Here is a 23,408-nt window from a genome sequence, read left to right as displayed (position 1 = left end):
GAGCGTGATAATATGAGTATCTGTGTGAAGTTCTGGGCCACATTCAGTTGCAGATAGAAATGCCATAAATAGAACCAACATGACTCCTTGTTCTACATGTTGGAGATGCATGTTTGTTCTACATAACATATTTTTATCTGGTCGTTTCAAAACGTTGTGTCCTGCTGAACCTGCTCCTTGAGTGGACAACGGTTCTAGCCCTAGAGCAATGTGATGTGCAGAACAGTGAGAGAAAAGTATAGGAAGGAACAAAACACAAGCCTTTCCCTCCCCCTTGTTATATATCACAGCAATTGCTCAAGAGGCTACAAAGTAGGGCCACAGCAACATCAGGAATTTCAGTGAGTATTTCTGGGCAAACAGATCAACTGTGCTGGCAAGAACACGCACCTCGAAATTACATAACGGGGGCTTGAGTGGTTTAATGGAGGGGTGTGAGAGAGTCTAAACTGAATTTAAGAGCCAAGGGGGATGCTATACAGTTGTATCAGAATCACAGTGTCAACATCAGCTGAAGATCCCATATTCCAGTTGACGTTAGTCCAAATGACAGGAAAACAGCTGATTCTCGCTCTGATTAAGTTCGCCACACAGATCTCGCTTTCTATCTACCTAGATATAGTTTTATGCCATTTAGATATTGGTCTATTGGCTAGCTAAATAACGTTAACGTTACATAACGAACACGGTCAGTAATACCCAGGATCCTTGGGACGTGCATTCACTAAAACCTACCCCTTAACCATTTTAAAATGTTAACTTCAATAGGGCGGAAGAATAGCATGGACCCTTTTTCTGCCATACCTGAAAATGAACTCCTTGAGTGTGTCGAGATTAGCACATGTGTAATTGCGGGTCGAGAATACGTTCTCCTCTGCCAGCTGCTGTTCTAGAGTTTAGCTAGCTAACCGTCTCTGTTTAGACTCAAACAACACTACAAGCTGCTAGCAACTGCAGAGTCCTGCCCATTTTAAAATAGAAGGGGAACGTTCCATTTGTCTAGATCTGATTATGATAGAATTGGTAGACGGAGCAGTATAATTAATGAACATAGAGCAAACAAACTTCATTTATTGTCTTGAGACCCAAGTAAATTACAACAGAAGTCATTTCTGTGCCTTTGTAGCATTGCGGGCCTGAGAAACAACATAAGAAACACATACGCATATAAACATTTCAGAAAGAACAAAACGAGTTAAGCAATTATCTCAAATAAACGTTTGGCATGAAGCATAGTAGACTATTTAGTATTTGGAGGACATGTCGGTCACAGTGTTGACTTATCAGTCACTGCAGAACAGTAGTTAAGATTTCACAGTCCGGGAGCTAGTCTTGTTCACTTTGGCATACAGTGGTGAACGTCTTGATGAGTTCGAGCAAACTTTGGTTTTGTTGACTTTGGCATAGACAGGGAACGGAACTTCCCCCTTTTCATCTACCTCCTCCAGGTGGTTGCTGCCGTCTGCTGTCTGTTGTTGAGAAGCCTTGTTGTCTGTAGTGGGCCATTGATTACAAACCTCTGTGGCGACAACGTCATACACTACGGACCCAGTGTAGCTGCTGTGTCGTCGGACACTGCTCTTCTCCAGCTCAGGTAAGGGAGGCAACTGCCTCAAAGCCTTCTTCACCGGCCTTGGGGTGTCCTGCCCTGGGAAAGACCCTGCACAGAGTGAAACATAAACAGTGAGCTGAGTGTGATGTGGGGAAACATGTCCAACTACAAGTGTGATGAACAACTGACTCTGACCTCTGTGCTCTCTTTGGGACTGGGTTGACTTTCTTTTTGAGGATGCTGGTCCAATGATGTTCTTTCTTAGTTCTGAGGTCTTGGCCTCAGTTGAATCTGGGGGCTGCAATGAGCAATCATATAAGTATCAGCAGAGGGAGCCATTGGTTTCAGTTCAGTTCGATTATTCCATACATTTGAATTCCAGCTTTACATTACGTTTTTATGTATTTACTATTTTCTGGAGCAGGACATCCACAAACAACAGTTAATGGTAATGTAAATGAATTGGTAAGGTGAATGGGACATTCCCAGGTATTTTGTACACTGACCCTTTCACCAGAGATCGGTCCCATTTCAGCCAATGACAACCTGGATGTCTTTCTACGAATGGAAGAATGCAGACAGGATGTCAGCAATACCTAAAAAAAAATGCTCATAAAGGGCCATAATACAGGAGGAAGTATTACCTTTTTGAACGGATCGCACATATCATTGATACTATGGGAAGCAGAAGGGATAGAAGACACAGGCTCCACTGCACTGGTGACAAGAGTCTCCACACAATCTCCAGAACCATGGCATTGACTTCCTGACATACACAGAAGAAGAAGAAAAGCACACTTAGTCCCAAGTTTCAGTTTATGGCACAACAAATCGATCATAGAATTAGAGGCGGCAGGTGCTGCCTGGGTGAAAATAGGTGTACAAAACATTTTGAAGGTAGTCTTTGGATGACTCGTGATAAAATGTTCATATTTGAAGAAATACCATGTCACTCCTCATTTTTGATGTAAGTTAATGCATTTATGATCTTGTCATGTCCACAAGGATAATTAAAAGCACATACGTGCGTGTTTTGGCTGCTATGCCTTCTTCAGAGCGTGTAGAAGAAGCCTCTGTGCCAGGCTTTGCCAAGGGTTAAATCACACATTCAGAATTTCTCTTAAGAAAGAAGTTGAACATCTATAGAATGGGTGCTTACCCTTGGATGCCTGCCTCCAGCTTGTGAACTGAACACTTTGCCTCACCAAGACAGACCACCAGCTGTAATAAATAGAAGCTGCAAAGAAGTTTGGGGAAATTCAGCACTACCTCTTTGGTTGTTATTTTAATTGCACAGCAGCAAGGTTCACCTGTGACTTCCGCGAAGCTGAGTTCTCTGCTTCTCTATTTCAAAAAGTCAATACTCTAAAACAGCTTGCTCTCCTCATCTGCACTGATCTGATATCATAATGTTGATACAACGGTGAGCACTGGTGAATGTCTACAGGGGCTTTCCACTTTATGAGACGATTGTCCATGCCACTGGACCAGTCTCAAAGACATACAGTAATATCATGATTGAGAGTAATGAAATGCCATTTCAAATCAAATCAAAGTTTATTTGACGCGTGCGCCGAATACAACAGGTGTAGACCTTACAGTGAAATGCTTACTTACAGACCCTAATCAACAGTGTGATTTGTAAGTAAGAAAAATAGGTATTAAGTGAACAATAGATAAGTAAAGAAATGAAAGCAACAATAAAAAGACAGTGAAAAATAACTGTAGTGAGGCTACATACAGGCACCGGTTAGTCGTGCTAATTTAGGTAGTATGTACATGTAGGTATGGTTAAAGTGACTATGCATATATGATTAACAGAGTAGCAGCAGCATAAAAGAGGGGTTGGTGGTGGTGGTGGGGGGGGGGCAATGCAAATAGTCTGGGTAGCCATTTGATTACTTGTTCAAGAGTCTTATGGCTTGGGGGTAAAAACTGTTGAGAAGCCTTTTGGTCCTAGACTTGGCGCTCTGGTACCACTTGCCATGCGGTAGTAGAGAGAACATTCTATGACTGGGGTGGCTGGGGTCGTTGACAATTTTTAGGGCCTTCCTCTGACACCGCCTGTTGTAGAGGTCCTGGATGGCAGGCAGTTTAGCCCCAGTGATGTACTGGGCCGTACGTACTACCCTCTGTAGTGCCTTGCGGTCGGAGGCCGAGCAGTTGCCGTACCAGGCAGTGATGCAACCCGTCAGGATGCTCTCAATGGTGCAGCTGTAGAATCTTTTGAGGATCTGAGGACCCATGCCAAATCTTTTCAGTTTCCTGAGGGGGGATAGGCTTTGTTGTGACCTCTTCACGACTGTCTTGATACATTTATATATCCTGATTTACATTTACATATGTATCAGGATATATCTATTATTTTATGAATAATTTCAGGATTAATTTATTATTAATTCATTATTTTTTCCCACAGGCCACACTCCTTCATACATCTCACCAGGAAAACAGTGCTGAATGTCATTGCTGATCTCATGTTGCATTAGGTTAATAAGTAGAAAATACAGACCTGGATAAAGTATCCAATTTTCATACTTGAGGAAAAGTAAAAAGTAAAAGTCACACAGTAAATACTACTTGAGTAAAAGTCAAAGTATTTGGTTTTAAATATACTAAAGTATCAAAAGTAAATGTAATTGCTAAAATATACTAAAGTATCAAAAGTAAAAGTATAAATAATGTCAAATTCGTTATATTAAGCAAACCAGATGTACAGTGTTCATGATTTTTAAAATTTACAGACACTTAGACATAATTTACAAATGAAGCATTTGTGTTTAGCCAGTCCACCAGATCAGAGGCAGTAGGGATAACCAGGGGTTGTTTTTCTGTCCCTGCTTCACAGGGAAAATGTATGGAGTAAAAAGTACATCATTTTCTTTATAAATGTAGTGAAGTAAAAGTAAAAGATGTAAAAAATATAAATAGTAAAGTACAGATATCCCCCCCAAAATACTTAAGTAGTGCTTTAAAGTATTTACAAAAAATACTTTCCACCACTTGAGAAAAAAAAAATATGCAAAGGATTTTTAAAACTTTTTCATTTGTGGAATTGACCTGTCACTCAACAGTACAGTCGTGCGACGAAGATAAACAGCGGTGCAATTCACAGAGCGGTGCACTCGTAATTTTTTCCCTAAAAATCATATCCAAAGGCTCGTTCACGTCAGCTATTTTACGTAAGGGTAGTGGGAGGGTTCAGTCAGTTGATAAACCCATGTAAGTAAGCATTGACAGTCAACACTTGTAAATTCTTTCCAAAAATATGTCATATGAAGCGCTCTTGTTACAGTTTGTCTTTCATTGGTAAGGAGTAGCTAAAGTGTTAGATAGAGAACTAGAGCATAGAGAATTCCCTGTTCCTTGATTAAATAATCTCATGTTAGCTCAGCTAGCTAGCTATTGTAGCTCAGACAGTAACTGGCTGGATAGCTGGTTCTATCGTAATCTGGATATTTTGGGCAACGATATCGAGTTGAAGCCCAGACGACACAGGTACAACGTTTTTTTTTTAGGGAATGCTAGAAATATATAGTTAAGATGACGGAGCTGTGTCTGTATTTTTGGGGAGGCTAACCTAGACTGCTGTCACTGTGCGTATACGGTTTGTTGTTATTGGCTATTGGTAGCTAGCTTCCCAGCAGCTAATCCAGCTAGCTACCGTTAACGTTAATTGGCTAATGTAAACATCACCAGTCGCAATGGCTAGTATTAGGAAGGAATTTTGTGTACATAGCTGTCTGAAGACCACCGCTTGGCTAGTTGAGATATAACCAGTTGTTGTTCTAGTTAGCTAACAGTTATGTTTCAGTATTTAAACCTCAAACACTTGGGAACCCCTCATCAATTTAGGTGTAAATTACTCCAGTGTCCATTGACTGACGTACCTAGTAGAGAAACAAACATCTATGTTTGCACATTTATCCTATTTAAGTAAGCTTGTTCTTTTGTGTGATGTCCGTTCTATTCTATTTCTCAAATTGCAGCCCATTCCTTAGAGACTGTGCAGATGCCATCTGACCTTTGACCCTCGGACCCTGCACCTCTGGTCCGTGCTCTATGACTTGCTGTGAGGCCATGTCTGCTGTGAACATCACCAGAGATATCCTGCACAGGCAGATCAGGGTGAGTCTAATGTTTTAAGCCCATTTTTATGAAATAAACAAACTGCCCCAAATAATTCCCACAGAATTTAACATTTTCTTATTTTCTTTTCAGGATACATGAGCAAAATCAACAACTCTGAAATGCAATCTGCATTGCAATTTATTCAATAATGAACACTAGTATTCACCAAAATACTTTAATTATGTTGGACAGGGTGAGACAGGAGATTTTGGGGAGAGACAGGTGATGTTTTGCCTTAATGTCTGCAGGACAAGAGAGCATTGGGCTTCCAAAGGCAGTATCATGTCACAGACCCCTTCATCAGTAGACTTGGACTGGAGGCAGAGTTGCAGGTGATTTGTGTGTGTGTGTGTGTGTGTGTGTGTGTGTGTGTGTGTGTGTGTGTGTGTGTGTGTGTGCACACATACAACATTAATTCCTTTGCCAATCTGACAGCCTGTTACTGTTGTGTCAACAGGGCCACACTGGGTGTGTGAACTGCCTGGAATGGAACGAACAGGGAGAGTAAGTCCTGAGCTGAAACCAGGGTTCTATTTAAATTACCATATTTAACACTCCTACATTTATGTTGGCCTATCTGTAATGTTTACTCTTGTTCTATGCAGTCTGCTGGCATCGGGCTCAGATGACCAACATTGCATCATCTGGGACCCCTTCAAACACAAGAAGCTCACCACTATGCACACAGGGCATGCAGCAAACATCTTCTCTGTGAAGGTAAAAACATAAACTGCTTGATGGGAAAATCTATTTGTGTAGAAATGAAGCTTCTTTCTTATTTTATCCTCTCCTTTTTTCCCGTGCCCTCTTGCAGTTTCTCCCTCACTCAGGTGACCGTATCCTCGTGACGGGTGCAGCGGACACCAAGGTTCACGTGCACGACGTGTCGGTCAAGGAGACCATCCACATGTTCTCCGACCACACCAACCGCGTCAAGCGCATTGCTACGGCCCCCATGTGGCCTAACACCTTCTGGAGTGCTGCGGAGGACGGCATCATCAGGTCAGAGCCCCAGTAGCTAGCTAACCATTGGAGCATCCTTGTCGCATCCAAAGATGTTCATTGGTTAAGGTGACACTGTGTCAGATACATTGTCAGATGCATCATGTTATATCTACTGGATTGTAGTAGAATATCGAAGGTGAAAAGATGACATGAAACAGTAAGGTTGGAGTGGAAGTGTTATGCTATGGGCCCCTTTCTTACCTCAAGCTGTTCCCTACCAGTTCCTTGGCCCTCCCAGGCACCTCTTCTCTGGGTCTCTGTGGCCACATGCCTCCAGCAGCACTTCCATCACACACTGTCTTGGAAGTTAATGTACCTCCAGAGAATACCCTTTAACTACCCTTCAAAGCTCAGGTGGGCATTGGGGACTACTGCAGATGCGTGGTTGGCTACAGGCAATGGTTCCCATAAGGGGGTCAGCTCAGACACAGGCAGTGGGGGGGGGGCTTTAGTATCTTACTCTCTCTATAGTACGTCACTGCCTGACTGCCCCCGCTACTTATGACTCAACTGGCCAATGTTGCAATCGTGGCTTGTGTTTTTGTTTTTTTGACTAACCTAACCAGTAGTCTACAACTTCAAAATATGGCTCCCACGTACAGATAGTATAGTAGTTAGTCGTTTCTTTTTGAGCAAGCTGGCTTTGGACACATTGCAGTTTTAATTAAACCTTGCAATTAAACCTTGCAAAAGTCTAGTATTTGATTAGAATTCAAAAAAACAATATTTTAAAGAGCTTAGTTCTGACTCTCTGGAGATGATTGAGGTCCTCATGATGTGCTTTCTTCTACTACTATTTTAGGCAATATGACCTGAGGGAGAGCAGTAAGTGTTCAGAAGTGCTCATCGACCTGACGGAATACTGTGGTCAGCTGGTGGAGGCCAAGTGTTTGGCTGTCAATCCGCAAAATAATAACTACCTAGCAGTGGGGGCCAACGGGCCCTTTGTACGCCTCTACGACATGCGCATGATCCACAACCACAGGTGTGTAGTGGTCAGGCTCGAATCCTAACTTGAGATCGATGCATGTGACTCATGTTTCTATTGACCTGAAAGTCCAAGTCATCTCAAGTCTGACGTTAGGATTTAGCTCTCGCTGCCTTTACTGTCAAATTTGAGTTTAATTGAATCGTTTTTAATTTCATATCACGTAAGGAATATGCACGACTATTGGATAGAACGTCTAATATGTCTCCCTACTACTCTGGGCTATCATCAGTCATACCAATGTTATTTTCTCAGCTTTGAGACTTCTTATATACACAGATGGCGCATGATTTGGTAATCATTTATGTTTCTCTCCTCCACTTCCATTCACAGGAAGTCTGCGAGTCAGAGCACATCGGCAGGAGTGCACACATTCTGCGACAGGCAGAAGCCCATCCCAGACGGAGCGGGGCAGTATTATGTCGCAGGTGTGTGTGTGTGTGATCGTATGGTTTGGCTTATTGCACAAAATGTATTAATACCCCCCCCTCCCTGCTGTGAACACTTTCTATGAAGCCCATACAGTATCTACAATGTATTATAAACAGTAAAAACACACATGGACAATGTATGGGTTATAACGCAGTCATTTTCAGTATATGGAACTAAACTAGTGGGACAGGTAAGGTGATTCTGTATGCCTCTCACCCAACTTCTTCTCCTTGATCTGTTACCTCAGGGCACCTGCCAGTGAAGCTCCCTGACTACAATAACCGCCTGAGGGTCCTAGTGGCCACCTACGTCACCTTCAGCCCCGACGGCACCGAACTGCTAGTTAACATGGGAGGAGAACAGGTAAGGCTGCTTCCTAGAAGAGGAAACGTCCTAGGAGTTAAACCTCCAGGTCAGCTCACCATCTCTTTCTCAGATTGTCAGGTTTGAATTGCAACAAGCATACTACTTTATGCAAATCATTAAAGTTGATGTTTACCAGTGGTTGGTTCAAAAGGGTAACTTTGCCGGGAATGTGTTTTCTCTTGCCTGCAGGTGTATCTATTTGACTTGACGTTCAAACAGAAGCCGTACACCTATCTGCTTCCCAAAAAGTGCCAATTAACAGGTATGACTATGTAAATAGCCCAAAGCTTACTACAGTATTTGGCCATTAAAATGACATATACAGAATGTATTATTTATGACCAATGGAGGGGGGTAGTTGCTTGCTGAAAGTCTGCCCATAGTTTATATGCAGATCTGGGCATTAAAAAGTGAATTCTTCAAAATGCCTTGCAGCAGCAATCTACATCAAGGTACATTGTCTATGTGACAAATTACTCTCTCACAGGGTGACATCAACCACCAAGGTCATTATCAATCACTTGACAATAACCCATGTAATGAAATGCATTTTTGACAAATGTTCCTGTCAGTGCAGTTACATCCACTTTGCGGCAAATGTTCTTTACTGTGCCGCACTACAACTTTGTAATGCCCAGAACTGTATGGGGATTTGTAAAATCTTGATATCCCAACAGATGTTCAGAATGGAAAGACAACCAACGGTGTGTCAAATGGAATTCACTTGCCAGCCAGCCGACTTCGATTCGCAGAAAGCAGAGTTTTCTCTGGGTAACCTTTTTTCTCATGTTTGATTTTAATCGTTCATTTTCACCCACATGTTACATTTCGCAACAGCCTAGCCCCAGTGTATTTATAGAAACACTACGGTAGGGTGACATCCCTAGTTTCTCTCTTATCACATTCTCATCTCGTCCTCATCTTTCTTTCCTAGTTCTGGCGAGCTGCCTCTTCACTTGGAGCGGATAAAGCAGCAGGCCAACGACGCGTTTGCGCGGCAGCAGTGGACGCAGGCCATCCAGTTCTACAGTCTGGGCATCCACGAGGCCAGCCACAACGCCATGCTGTACGGGAACCGCGCCGCCGCCTACATGAAGCGCAAGTGGTAAGGCGGCTTTTTCAACCTAGAGCCCGAGCTAACCCGTTAGCCTTGTTTACTCTCCTTCTGTGTTTCTCCTATTACAGAACACGGTCATGTTCAGTAGGGCATACTGTAGCAAAATGTTTTGCAACAGAAGAACAAAAAAAAACGTTTGAGTTCAGGTATAACGTCCTTGTTTCGTCACGTTTAAAGCGGTTTACCACTATGCTGGTATGTGTGTGACTGTGTGGTATTTACTGTTGTGTGTGATGTGTTCTCTCTCTCCCCCAGGGACGGTGACCACTATGATGCGCTGAGGGATTGTCTGAAAGCCCTGTCCCTCAACCCTGGGCACCTGAAGGCCCACTTCCGGTTGGCACGCTGCCTCTTTGAGCTGAAGTATGTGGCCGAGGCTCTGGAGTGCTTGGATGACTTCAAGGGCAAGTTCCCCGAGCAAGCCCACAGCTGCGCCTGCGATGCCCTAGATAAGGATATCAAGGCCGCCCTCTTCTCCAAGATGGACTCTGGTGAGAAGGGGTTAATGGTGATGCTGGGTTGGTTAATCGTCTGTTTCCCCCCACAAATAAAGTGTGATTTTGGCTGACCTCTGACTTTTCCCATCACCTTTCCACATTGACTTACAATATGTGTTTTTATATGATGTCGATTCAATTCAAAATACCTTATGTATTCCACAAGGGCAATTGTGCAAATTAATACAGTGTTAATTAGAGTACGGATATTTTCTTTGTTTATTTCCATGTCGTGTCTGTTTGTAGCTGAGGACAAAAAGGGCAACAGCTCAATCCGCTTCCACACGTTCAGCAGGAAGGAGTCCATCCCGGAAGACGAGGTCGTCTTGAGAGAGCGCAGCTACGACTACAAACACCGCTACTGTGGTCATTGTAACACCACCACAGACATCAAGGAGGCCAACTTCTTTGGCAGGTCAGTGGAGCATTTTAGACACTGATATATTATACATTCTAAAAACACTATGTTAATATTAGTTGTTGACCTAAAGAAAAGCATGAGCTGATGGCGCACATTTTTTTTGTAGAGGTGCTGGCTAATGTATAGTCAACCCTGAAGAAGACACTGCGTTCTAAAACGTTGGCTATGTTTTCCCATTACATTTTTGGGAGGATACAGTGCATTCGGAAAGTATTCAGAGCCCTTTAGTTTAAATCAAATTTTATTTGTCACATACACATGGTTAGCAGATGTTAATGCGAGTGTAGCGAAATGCTTGTGCTTCTAGTTCCGACAATGCAGTGCTTCTAGTTCTGACAATGCAGTAATAACCAACGAGTAATCTAACCTAACAATACCACAACTACTACCTTATACACACAAGTGTAAAGGGATAAAGAATATGTACATAAAGATATATGAATGAGTGATGGTACAGAACGGCATAGGTTAGATGCAGTAGATGGTATCGAGTACAGTATATACAGTGGGGCAAAAGTATTTAGTCAGCCACCAATTGTGCAAGTTCTCCCACTTAAAAGGTGAGAGGCCTGTAATTTTCATCATAGGTACACTTCAACTATGATAGACAAAATGAGAAAAATAATCCAGAAAATCACATTGTAGGATTTTTAATTAAGTTATTTGCAAATTATGGTGGAAAATAAGTATTTGGTCACCTACAAACAAGCAAGATCTGGCTCTCACAGACCTGTAACTTCTTCTTTAAGAGGCTCCTCTGTCCTCCACTCGTTACCTGTATTAATGGCACCTGTTTGAAGTTGTTATCAGTATAAAAGACACCTGTCCACAACCTCTAACAGTCACACTCCAAACTCCACTGTGGCCAAGACCAAAGAGCTGTCAAAGGACACCAGAAACAAAATTGTAGACCTGCACCAGGCTGGGAAGACTGAATCTGCACTAGGTAAGCAGCTTGGTTTGAAGAAATCAACTGTAGGAGCAATTATTAGGAAATGGAAGACATACAAGACCACTGATAATCTCCCTCGATCTGGGGCTCCACGCAAGATCTCACCCCGTGGGGTCAAAATGATCACAAGAACGGAGAGCAAAAATCCCAGAACTACACAGGGGGGGACCTAGTAAATTACCTGCAGAGAGCTGGGACCAAAGTAACAAAGCCTACCATCAGTAACACACTACGCCGCCAGGGACTCAAATCCTGCAGTGCCAGACGTGTCCCCCTGCTTAAGCCAGTACATGTCCAGGCCCGTCTGAAGTTTGCTAGAGAGCATTTGGATGATCCAGAAGAAGATTGGGAGAATGTCATATGGTCAGATGAAACCAAAATATAACTTTTTGGTAAAAACTCAACTCGTTGTGTTTGGAGGACAAAGAATGCTGAGTTGCATCCAAAGAACACCATACCTACTGTGAAGCATGGGGGTGGAAACATCATGCTTTGGGGCTGTTTTTCTGCAAAGGGACCAGGACGACTGATCCGTGTAAATGAAAGAATGAATGGGGCCATGTATCGTGAGATTTTGAGTGAAATCCTCCTTCCATCAGCAAGGGCATTGAAGATGAAACGTGGCTGGGTCTTTCAGCATGACAATGATCCCAAACACACCGCCTGGGCAACGAAGGAGTGGCTTCGTAAGAAGCATTTCAAGGTCCTGGAGTGGCCTAGCCAGTCTCCAGATCTCAACCCCATAGAACATCTTTGGAGGGAGTTGAAAGTCTGTGTTGCCCAGCAACAGCCCCAAAACATCACTGCTCTAGAGGAGATCTGCATGGAGGAATGGGCCAAAATACCAGCGGCAGTGTGTGAAAACCTTGTGAAGACTTACAGAAAACGTTTGACCTCTGTCATTGCCAACAAAGGGTATATAACAAGTATTGAGAAACTTTTGTTATTGACCAAATACTTATTTTCCACCATAATTTGCAAATAAATTCATAAAAAATCCTACAATGTGATTTTTTTTCTCATTTTGTCTGTCATAGTTGAAGTGTACCTATGATGAAAATTAAAGGCCTCATCTTTTTAAGTGGGAGAACTTTCACAATTGGTGGCTGACTAAATACTTTTTTGCCCCACTGTACATATGAGATGAGTAATGTAGGGTATGTAAACATTATATTAAGTGGCATTGTTTAAAGTGGTTAGTGATACATTTTTCCATCAATTTCCATTATTAAAGTGAGCTGGAGTTGAGTCAGTATGTTGGCAGCAGCCACTCAATGTTTGTGGTGGCTGTTTAACAGTCTGATGGCCTTGAGATAGAAGCTGTTTTTCAGTCCCTCGGTCCAAGCTTTGATGCACCTGTACTGACCTCGCCTTCTGGATGATAGCGGAGTGAACAGGCGGTGATACAGCCCGACAGGATGCTCTCGATTGTGCGTCTGTAGAAGGTCGTGAGTGCTTTTGGTGAGAAGCCGAATTTCTTCTTTGCTGCTGTGCCTCCTTCACAATGCTGTCTGTGTGGGTGGACCAATCCAGTTTGTCCGTGATGTGTACGCCGAGGAACTTAAAACTTACTACCCTCTCCACTACTGTCCCGTCGATGTGGATAGGGGGGTGCTCCCTCTGCTGTTTCCTGAAGTCCACAATCATCTCCTTTGTTTTGTTGACGTTGAGTGTGAGGGCCCTCACCTCCCCCTGTAGGCCGTCTCGTCGTTGTTGGTAATCTAGCCTACCACTGTAGTGTCGTCAGCAAACTTGATGATTGAGTTGGAGGCGTGCATGGCCACGCAGTCGTGGGTGAACAGGGAGTACAGGAGAGGGCTCAGATGTTGTTACCTACCCTCACCACCTGGGGTGGCCCGTCAGGAAGTCCAGTTGCACAGGGCGGGGTCGAGACCCAGGGTCTCGAGCTTGATGACGAGTTTGCAGGGTACTGTGGCGTTAAATGCTGAGCTGTAGTCGATGAACAGCATTCTCACATAGGTATTTCTCTTGTCCAGATGGGTTAGGGCAGTGTGGTTGAGATTGCGTCGTCTGTGGACCTATTGGGGCGGTAAGCAAATTGGAGTGGGTCTAGGGTGTCAGGTAGGGTGGAGGTGATATGGTCCTTGACTAGTCTCTCAAAGCACTTCATGATGACGGAAGTGAGTGCTACGGGGCTGTAGTCGTTTAGCTCAGTTACCTTAGCTTTCTTGGGAACAGGAACAATGGTGGCCCTCTTGAAGCATGTGGGAACAGCAGACTGGGATAAGGAATGATTGAATATGTCCGTAAACACACCAGCCAGCTGGTCTGCGCATGCTCTGAGGACGCGGCTGGGGATGCCGTCTCGTCCTCAGAGCATGCGCAGACACATTTTGTTACGTTACAGCTTTACTCTAAAATTGATTTTTTTTTTAAATAAATAAATGCATCATCAATCTACACACAATACCCCATAATGACCAATCAAAAACAGGTTTCGACATTTTTGCAAATGTAAAAAATAAATAAATAACATCGCATTTACATAAGTATTCAGACCCTTCACTCTACTTTGTTGAAGCAACTTTGGCAGCGATTACAGCCTCAAGTCTTCTTGGGTATGATGCTACAATCTTGGCAACCCTATATTTGGGCAGTTTCTCCCATTCTCTGCAGATCCTCAAGATCTGTCAAGTTGGATGGTGAGTGTAGCTGCACAGCTATTTTCAGGTCTCCAGAGATGTTCGATCGGGTTCAAGTCCGAGCTCTGGCTGGGCCACTCAAGGACTTTCAGAGACTTGTTCCGAAGCCACTCCTGTGTTGTCTTGGCTGTGTGCTTAGAGTCGTTGTCCTGTTGGAAAGTGAACCTTCGCCCCCAGTCTGAGGTCATGAGTGCTCAGGAGCAGGTTTTCATCAAGGATCTCTCTGTAGTTTGCTCCGTTCATCTTTCCCTCGATCCTGACTAGTCTCCCAGTCCCTGATGCTTCCACCACCATGCTTCGCTGTACGGATGGTGCCAGGTTTCCTCCAGACTTGAGATTCAGGCCAAAGAGTTCAATCTTGTTTTCATCAGACCAGAAAATCTTGTTTAGATGCCTTTTGGCAAGCAGGCTGTCATGTGCCTTTTACTGAAGAGTGGCTTCCGTCTGGCCACTCTACCATAAAGGCCTGATTGGTAGAGTCCTGCGGAGGTGGTTGTCCTTCTGGAAGGTTCTCCCATCTCCACAGAGGAACTCTGGAGCTCTGTCAGAGTGACCATCGGGTTTTTGGTCACCTCCCTGACCAAGGCCCTTCTCCCCCGATTGCTCAATCTGGCCAGGCGGACAGCTCTAGGAAGAGTCTTGGTGGTTCCAGACTTCTTCCAATTAAGAATGATGGAGGCCACTGTGTTCTTGGAGACATTCAATGCTGCAGACATTTTTTGGTAACCTTCCCCAGATCTGTGCCAGGACACAATCCTGTATCGGATCTCTATGGACAATTCCTTTAACCTCATGGCTTGGTTTTTGCTCTGACATGCACTGTCAACGGTGGGGCCTTATAGACAGGTGTATCTCCGGTTGTGAAGGGTCAGAAACTTTCTGGTAAATCTACGGAATTATTTCCTGGGAAGTTAAGCCCATGAATTTGGGGAATTTTGCTTAAATTAATCAAAAACGTCAGCTTATAACAACAGTGAACCTTTTTTGTGGGATACACATAAAGCAATTCTAGGTATTGTGGCATATTTTGGTTAAATCCACAATTCAATGGAATTGCAACCCTCTGCATGCACAGTGCATTCTTCCATCACATGTACAGCTGATTCTCAAGATCTTGCACACTAATGAGATGCTATTGAGCCCACACTACTACACTGTCTGAGCCAAAGACTACATGCTTTCTGGTAAGTTTTGATTACAATACTGGGTGGGGTGAATATATTTTATGACCTATATGATTTTTTGTTAACTAGTAAATAGTAGCCTATAACAGTGTTTTTTAAAATAATTTCTAACTTGTTAACAATTTCTGCTAGTTCGTTTTTGCTACCATGTGGGTTTTAGCTTGCTTGATCCTGCTAACGGAGGAGTGTTAATTCACCTGTTTCCATATGTTTCATTTTAAAATATTTATCTTACAAAGGAGTTGTTTAATCTAACTGCTTATCTATTTATCTGTACATGGAATTGTATTTGTTTGTTTTTTTACTCATTGTTTTCTAATCTTTACAGGAAAATGCCACAGGTCTCTATGTGATGTGTGGAGACATTACACTGCAGCTAATGTAGAAGGAAAAGCTGTGTACATTTGCCAATACTGTGGCAAATCATATGTGAAAAATGCAACAAAGATGCTGAATCATCTGGCCAAGTGCATAAAGTTCCCTCAGCGCTCACAACAAGCAACCTCTGACAAAAGTCCCTCTACTTCTATTCAAGATGAAAATTGTGAATCAGACACCTTATCGATAGCAACAGGAATCAGATTTTTTTTTTTAACTCAATGGAGGTACGTAGTCAGAGAAATGTTTATGAATGTCTTGCTTGAGCTGTGTATGCAACTTGTTCACCTCTGATGCACACAGGTATTGGAAGAAATTTCTGAATGTTCTTTGCCCAGCATACACCCCTCCAATGCTTTATCTACATGTCCTCTCTACTAATTTGCTGGATGCAGAGTTCAACAGAGTTCAAGTGAAGGTCAAGCACATCATAGAGAAAGCAGACTTTATTGCAAATATCTCTGATTGGTGGTTGAATGTTCGTGGGCAGGGAATAATTAACTACATCATCTCAACCTCTCAACCAGTATTCTACAAGAGCACAGACACAAGGCACAAGAGACACACCGGTCTCTACATTACAGATGAGCTGAAGGCAGTCATCAATGACCTTGGACCACAGAAGGTATTTGCACTGGTGACAGACAATGCTGCAAACATGAAGAATGCTTGGTCTAAAGTGGAGGAGTCCTACCCTCACATCACACCCATTGGCTGAGTTGCTCATGCATTGAATCTTCTCCTCAAGGATATCATGGCACTGGAAACAATGGATACACTCTACAAGACAGCCAAGGAAATGGTTAGGTATGTGAAGGGTCATCAAGTTATAGCAGCAATCTACCTCACCAAGCAAAGTGAGAAGAATAAGAGCACCACATTGAAGCTGCCCAGCAACACCCGTTTGGGTGGTGTTGTCATGTTTGACAGTCTCCTTGAGGGGAAGAAGTCTCTCCAAGAAATGTCCCTATCACAGTATGCCGATATGGACAGCCCCATCAAGAGGATCCTCCTGGATGATGTATTTTGGGAGAGAGTGGTAAGCAGCCTGAAACTCCTGAAACCTATAGCAGTAGCCATTGCACAGATTGAGGGAGACAATGCCATCCTGTTTGATGTTCAGACTCTGCTTGCAGATGTAAGATAATAAATCCGTACTGTCCTGCCCACTTCACTGCTGCTCCAAGCAGAGGAAACTGCAGTTCTGAAATACATCAAAAAGTGTGAAGACTTCTGCCTGAAGCCCATACGCGCCGCAGCGTACATGTTGGACACCAAGTATGCTGGCAAGCGCATCCTGTCTGGTGCAGAGATCTACAAGGCCTGTGGTGTCATCACTACCGTGTCTCGCCACCTTGGCCTGCATGAGGGCAAAGTTCTTGGCAGTCTGGCGAAGTACACTTCCAAGCAAGGGCTTTGGGATGGAGATGTAATATGGCAGTCATGCCAATATCTCATCAGCCACCTCGTGGAAGGGACTTTGTGGATCTGAGGCTTGTTCCCCTGTTGCCTCCATCATCCTCCAAATCCCACAAACATCAGTCGCCTCAGAGTGCAACTTGTCCTTGTTTGGGAACACACACACCAAAGCACGCCACAGGCTGACCAATACAAGGGTTGAAAAATTGGTGGCAATCCGGGAAAATTGAGGCTTTTTGAGCCTGACAACGAGCCATCCTCAACAAGGTTGGAAAGTGACAGTGAAGATGAGGCCTCAAAGACTGATGTTCAAGAGGTGGACATTGGGGAGATCCAGGGAGAAGACATGGAAGCCTGAGAGGAAGACAACCAAAGCTTTAGTTTCTAGACTGTCATTTTACAGATGTATGTTAAATGTTTTTAGGAGATGTGATGGATCATTCAATATAATTTGTTCCATGAAATCATTCCATGTGAAGAGTCAATTTATTTAATTAAAGTTAAATTTGTAACAATTTTATTATTTTTCTATTGGAAGGATTTAATCATTTGCAATTGTCTACTTATGATAAGGTGAAAGGTTTATGTGTCTGTCTCCATATGATATGGTAAATATATCCAATGCAAAAAACATCTACATTTAAAAATGGTATTAATTTGCATATATTTCTGTTAAATCCTAAATATTCCAAATGGAAAGATTCCACCTCTGCATATTGCCCAAAATGTGTGTGCCTTTCCAAATCATGTCCAACCAATAGAATTTATCACAGGTGTACTGCAATCAAGTTGTAGAAGCATCTCAAGGATGATCAATGGAAACAGGATGCACCGGAGCTAAATTTCAAGTCTCATAGCAAAGGGTCTGAATACATATGTAAATAAGGTATTTTGCTTTGTCTTTATGGGGTATTGTGTGTAGATTGAGGATTTAAAAAAAATATATTTTAGAATAAGGCTGTAATGTAACAAAATATGGAAAAGGGGAAGGTGTCTGAATACTTTTCATATGCACTGTATAGAAATGTACAGCATTTTTTAAAACCTTTTTAAAGAAAACATGATGCTGTTCTATAGAAACGTTGGTGCCTCCTGAACTTCATAACACGTTCATGAGCAGTTCATAAGGTATCAAATTGTGTAGTTGACATAAGAATGAAATAATGCTCATGTACTGCTTATGAACTTTTTGATTATGAATGCATTATGAAGTCCTTATTTAAGTACCCTTCAAATGAAATGCTACGGAAATGTCTCTGCCACCTGTGTGCAGTATCAAACAATGACAAGGTTTAGTAGTTGACTCTCTCTCCCTTTGAAAAATATAAAAGCAACATGTAAAGTTTTGGTCCTGTTTCATGAGCTGAAATAAAGATCCCAGAAATGTTTCATACGTACGTATTTCTCCACAACCAAAAATTGCACAATGTATTTACATCCCTGAGTGAGCATTTCTCCTTTGCAAAGAAAGTCCATCCATCTGACAGGTGTGGCATATCAAGAAGCTGATTAAACAGCATGATCATTACACAAGTGCACCTTGTGCTGGGGATATTAAAATGTGCATGGAGCATGCAATTGGCATGCTGACTGCAGGAATGTCTACCAGAGCTGTTGCCAGATAATGAAATGTTCATTTCTCTACCATAAGATGGCTCTCTCGTTTTTGAGAATTTGGCAGTACGTCCAACTGACCTCCCAGCCACATGTGTATGGAGTCATGTGGGCAAGCGATTTGCTGACGTCAACGTTGTGAACAGAGTGCCCCATAGTGGAGGTGTGGTTATGGTATGGGCAGGCTTAAGCTATGGATGATGAATACAATTGCATTTTATCTATGGCAGTTTGAATGCACAGGTCTTGAGGCCCATTGTCCCATTCATTCGCTGGCATCACCTCATGTTTCAGCATGATAATGCACGGCCACATGTTGCAAGGATCTGTACACAATTCCTGGAAGCTGAAAATGTCCCAGTTCTTCATGGCCTGCATACTCACCAGACATGTCACCCGTTGAGCACATTTGGGATGCTCTGGATCGACGTGTATGACAGATTGTTCCAGTTCCCGCCTATATCCAGCAACTTCGCACAATCATTGAAGACTAGTGCAACAATATTCCACAGGCCACAATAAACAGCCTGATCAACTCCATACGAAGGAGATGTGTCGCGTTGCATGAGGCAAATGGTGGTCACACCGGATACTGACTGGTTTTCTGATCCACACCCCTACTTTTTTTTTTAAGGTATCTGTTTCAAACAGATGCATATCTGTATTCCCAGTCATGTGAATTTATTTAAATTGACTGATTTTCCTTATATGAACTGTAACTCAGTAAAATCTTTGAGATTGTTGCGTTTGTATTTTTGTTTAGTGTGTGTATATATAATCCCCCCCACCCACAGTAAAGGCCAGTACATTGTGAGCGGCTCCGACGACGGCTCCTTTTTCATCTGGGAGAAGGAGACTGCTAACCTGGTGCGGATCCTCCAGGGGGACGAGTCCATAGTCAACTGCCTGCAGCCTCACCCCAGTTACTGCTTCCTGGCTACCAGCGGCATCGACCCTGTGGTGCGGCTCTGGAACCCCAGGCCGGAGGTCATTATCAACATTATTAAATTCTATTAAATTCAAATAACTTAATTTCCCCAATGAGCAAACTTATTTTGTGTGGAATGGTAGGCTATATACAGCGAGAAGCAGGACCAAGGACACTATGCATAGAATAGATTCATTTAAGAAGCAATCCATTCAATCACCAACATGATTGATTCTTTGATTGAATGTATTTGTTGCAAAAAAATTTTTTTTGCTGCCAATGCATTAAAAACTATCAAGGTTTACGCAATAAATGAACCCAATAGTACATCTGGTTATTGGATTGTCACATTTGAGGCTGCAGGATGATCTATCCTTTCCTATGGCCTCCTTTTGTAGTAGTCTGATGTAAAAAAAATAATAATAATAAAATAAAAAATAAAAGGCTGACTTTACAATACACCAGAAGTGAACCCCTTCCTTACCTTTCTTTCTCCATCCTTTTCCCTCTGTCATCCAGACGGAGAGTGAGAGTGGGAACGGGCGCGTGGTGGAGGACATGGAGGGCGCCGCTGCAGCCAACCAGCGGCGTATGAATGCCGACCCCCTGGAGGTCATGCTGCTCAACATGGGTTACCGCATCACGGGCCTCAGCGGCCGCGGGCCAGAGGGCTCGGACGATGAGGACAGCTCAGACGGCCAGGTGCAGTGCCGGCCCAGCTAGACTAGCGGGCCCAACACCACATACAGTATGGAGGCAGCAGGGCACAAGGCACTCCTCCCCTACCCCCTCCCAAACCCTGAGGCTGTCTGTGTGTGTGTCTGTGAGGAGGGGAAAAAAGCACCATAGATATTCTGTTTGTCAATGTTTCATTCACCCCTCTAAAACGAAAGCAACATTGAGTGAATGTCATGTCACAGCTCTGCACTATGCACTGCCCTCCTCTTTCACATCCCGAGGCAGGATTGGAGGAAACCAGTTTGACGAGGGGATTCCACGGGGGTGACGACGACGACCTTTCACCTTTTTTTAAAGAACACCATCGACATCACCTCGGCCTCTCCCTCCATTGCTCCAAGGCTGGGGGTATTGGGCCTGTACGGTAAAGAAGAGGAGAGCACTCCATCACCCCCCTATCTCTCACTATGAGCTAGGAGTCAACCACTTCTAAACCCTCTTCAAGGAGGAGCGCGTTGGAGGGAAACACTACAAGCAGAAGCCCCCGGCCTCTGGTAGTGTAGCCTACAGACGGCTCAGAGGTTAGAGGTCAAAGCGAGGCCCCGATAGTCGGTGTCCTCATTGGAGGATGAGATTTGAGGCCACAGGAAGTTGCTTTGTTTCATCTCTAGTGGGCTTTTCAATTGGAGTATAAGAGGTCACACTCAGCCCCTCTCCAGCTCTGAAAGTCTCTACATAAAGTTTTTGATTTACAATCCTTTTTTTAAAGTTGTTGCAATATTGGTCAACAGGAAGAGAGCACAAGAAGTCTTGACTTTAAGTGTTACCCAGTCTTGAAGTGTTTCTCCAACTCAAATGAAATGTGTTGATAGGATTGTGCTCCTTGTTTCTTTTAAACTCGGTCTGACAAAAAAAAAAAATGTTTTTCTCTGCATTTGTTCTAAGTTTTGAGAGTAAAAAATGGCCAAGGATCCATGTTGCATTTTGCTTTGTCTGTTGTTGAGAAGTTCTTGTGGCTCTATATGCCTATTTTATTAACAGGTATGCAAAATGTTTCCCTTTTACTTTTATTATGTAGGTTAAGACAAAGCTGTCAGACTGAAGCAGTAGCTCCTCACATTTTCTCCAACACTTAGACATTTGCTCCTCTGTCATTTGTTGATAACAATGTAGAGATGGATAATTCTAAAGGAGGGTTGTGGGGTTACGTTTAGGGTTTGATTTAATTGATAGTCAGGTGTTGATTGGTCAGAAAATCTGTCGAACTTTGTTGTACTAAAGGTTGCAAAATTCTGGTAATTTCCACAAGTTTCCCAGTTTTTCGAGATATCCCAGTCGGTAGAGAACCGGGATTCGGATGGAATAAGCACAAAATCGGGAATCTTTCAACCAGTATTTCTAGAAAACCTGGGAATTATGGGAAAGTTAACCTATGTTGGACTGACGCTCTGAACAGAGAGAGGGAAAGTGAAGAAGAGAGAATGGTATTTCACTATCCTAGGGCAATACCACCAGTCCTAATATCATTCATGCATGGCATAGAGGCAATTTCATAGACACTATCCATTTGGTGTCTTTTGGGGTTCAGGATCCCTACACGAGCACTTTCAGCTTTCCCCAGGAGGTTTTGGGGGAAGAATGGGATAGGGATTTTTCCCTTCCTGTAGCTTTGGAGCCAGCATGAGTCCTCTGCTGCAGTTGGAGTTTTGCTTATGAGGTTATATGAGATTTTGTCTAAAGGTAACATTGTAAAGGGCAAATTTGGACAATGAGCCTCTCGGTCCTCTGGCCGACCAGCAAACCTCCAGCTCACTGATGACGTGGATTCAAAGAAAACCTAAGGATGGAATCCTCTAACACTAGGCTTCCATGTATAATTTCTTTGTTAAAAAAAATAATTTAAGACATTTTTTTATCTGTTTGTTTTCTTTGGGAAAAATCCAATGACAAAGTTTGCTGCAAGAGAAAAATAAAAGAGGTCTAATATTGTTGAACCACTTGTCTTGAGTTTGTGTTTCACCTCCGACCTGTATTTAACCAGGGTAATGACGATTTGGATTGTATTACCAATGTTTTCCACCTGCACACTGTTCCAGGTGCAGAAATATACAGTGCCTTGCGAAAGTATTCGGCCCCCTTGAACTTTGCGACCTTTTGCCACATTTCAGGCTTCAAACATAAAGATATAAAACTGTATTTTTTTGTGAAGAATCAACAACAAGTGGGACACAATCATGAAGTGGAACGACATTTATTGGATATTTCAAACTTTTTTAACAAATCAAAAACTGAAAAATTGGGCGTGCAAAATGATTCAGCCCCCTTAAGTTAATACTTTGTAGTGCCACCTTTTGCTGCGATTACAGCTGTAAGTCGCTTGGGGTATGTCTCTATCAGTTTTGCACATCGAGAGACTGAAATTTTTTCCCATTCCTCCTTGCAAAACAGCTCGAGCTCAGTGAGGTTGGATGGAGAGCATTTATGAACAGCAGTTTTCAGTTCTTTCCACAGATTCTCGATTGGATTCAGGTCTGGACTTTGACTTGGCCATTCTAACACCTGGATATGTTTATTTTTGAACCATTCCATTGTAGATTTTGCTTTATGTTTTGGATCATTGTCTTGTTGGAAGACAAATCTCCGTCCAAGTCTCAGGTCTTTTGCAGACTCCATCAGGTTCTCTTCCAGAATGGTCCTGTATTTGGCTCCATCCATCTTCCCATCAATTTTAACCATCTTCCCTGTCCCTGCTGAAGAAAAGCAGGCCCAAACCATGATGCTGCCACCACAATGTTTGACAGTGGGGATGGTGTGTTCAGGGTGATGAGCTGTGTTGCTTTTACGCCAAACATAACGTTTTGCATTGTTGCCAAAAGGTTCAATTTTGGTTTCATCTGACCAGAGCACCTTCTTCCACATGTTTGGTGTGTCTCCCAGGTGGCTTGTGGCAAACTTTAAACGACACTTTTTATGGAGATCTTTAAGAAATGGCTTTCTTCTTGCCACTCTTCCATAAAGGCCAGATTTGTGGAATATACGACTGATTGTTGTCCTATGGACAGAGTCTCCCACCTCAGCTGTAG

At 43.0% G+C, this 23,408-nt stretch overlaps 2 protein-coding genes across 5 annotated transcripts; one reads left to right on the top strand and one right to left on the bottom strand.

Moving 5' to 3' along the window:
* Positions 1 to 1,055: 1,055 nt before the first annotated feature.
* On the bottom strand, positions 1,056 to 2,784 carry LOC121840578. Its single transcript, XM_042304470.1, has 5 exons — positions 2,712 to 2,784; positions 2,197 to 2,318; positions 2,059 to 2,110; positions 1,748 to 1,850; positions 1,056 to 1,660 (listed from the first exon to the last, which is right to left on the bottom strand). The coding sequence occupies exons 2-5, from the start codon at positions 2,304 to 2,306 to the stop codon at positions 1,305 to 1,307; spliced, it is 621 nt and encodes a 206-aa protein (XP_042160404.1). The 5' UTR covers positions 2,307 to 2,318; positions 2,712 to 2,784; the 3' UTR covers positions 1,056 to 1,304.
* Positions 1,456 to 22,319, top strand: LOC112236442 (WD and tetratricopeptide repeats protein 1). Of its 4 annotated transcripts, none has more exons than XM_024405034.2 (16): positions 1,456 to 1,594; positions 5,542 to 5,680; positions 5,932 to 6,015; positions 6,141 to 6,187; positions 6,289 to 6,400; positions 6,498 to 6,685; positions 7,491 to 7,673; positions 8,010 to 8,104; positions 8,356 to 8,471; positions 8,664 to 8,736; positions 9,152 to 9,245; positions 9,409 to 9,579; positions 9,847 to 10,082; positions 10,335 to 10,503; positions 19,514 to 19,706; positions 20,167 to 22,319. In XM_024405034.2, exons 2-16 carry the CDS (start codon positions 5,615 to 5,617, stop codon positions 20,368 to 20,370), a joined length of 2,031 nt encoding a protein of 676 aa, XP_024260802.2. In that variant the 5' UTR covers positions 1,456 to 1,594; positions 5,542 to 5,614; the 3' UTR covers positions 20,371 to 22,319. The 4 variants fall into 4 exon arrangements, with proteins under 4 accessions (XP_024260802.2, XP_024260801.2, XP_024260799.2 ...); XM_024405033.2 differs by lacking the exon at positions 1,456 to 1,594 and adding an exon at positions 4,627 to 4,774; XM_024405031.2 differs by lacking the exon at positions 1,456 to 1,594 and adding an exon at positions 4,786 to 5,050.
* Positions 22,320 to 23,408: the final 1,089 nt, after the last annotated feature.

The sequence above is a fragment of the Oncorhynchus tshawytscha genome, linkage group LG23 (genome assembly GCF_018296145.1).
Source record: "Oncorhynchus tshawytscha isolate Ot180627B linkage group LG23, Otsh_v2.0, whole genome shotgun sequence".
In the NCBI taxonomy this organism is placed as follows: Eukaryota; Metazoa; Chordata; class Actinopteri; order Salmoniformes; family Salmonidae; genus Oncorhynchus; species Oncorhynchus tshawytscha.
This window is presented reverse-complemented; position numbering and strand designations above follow the sequence as displayed.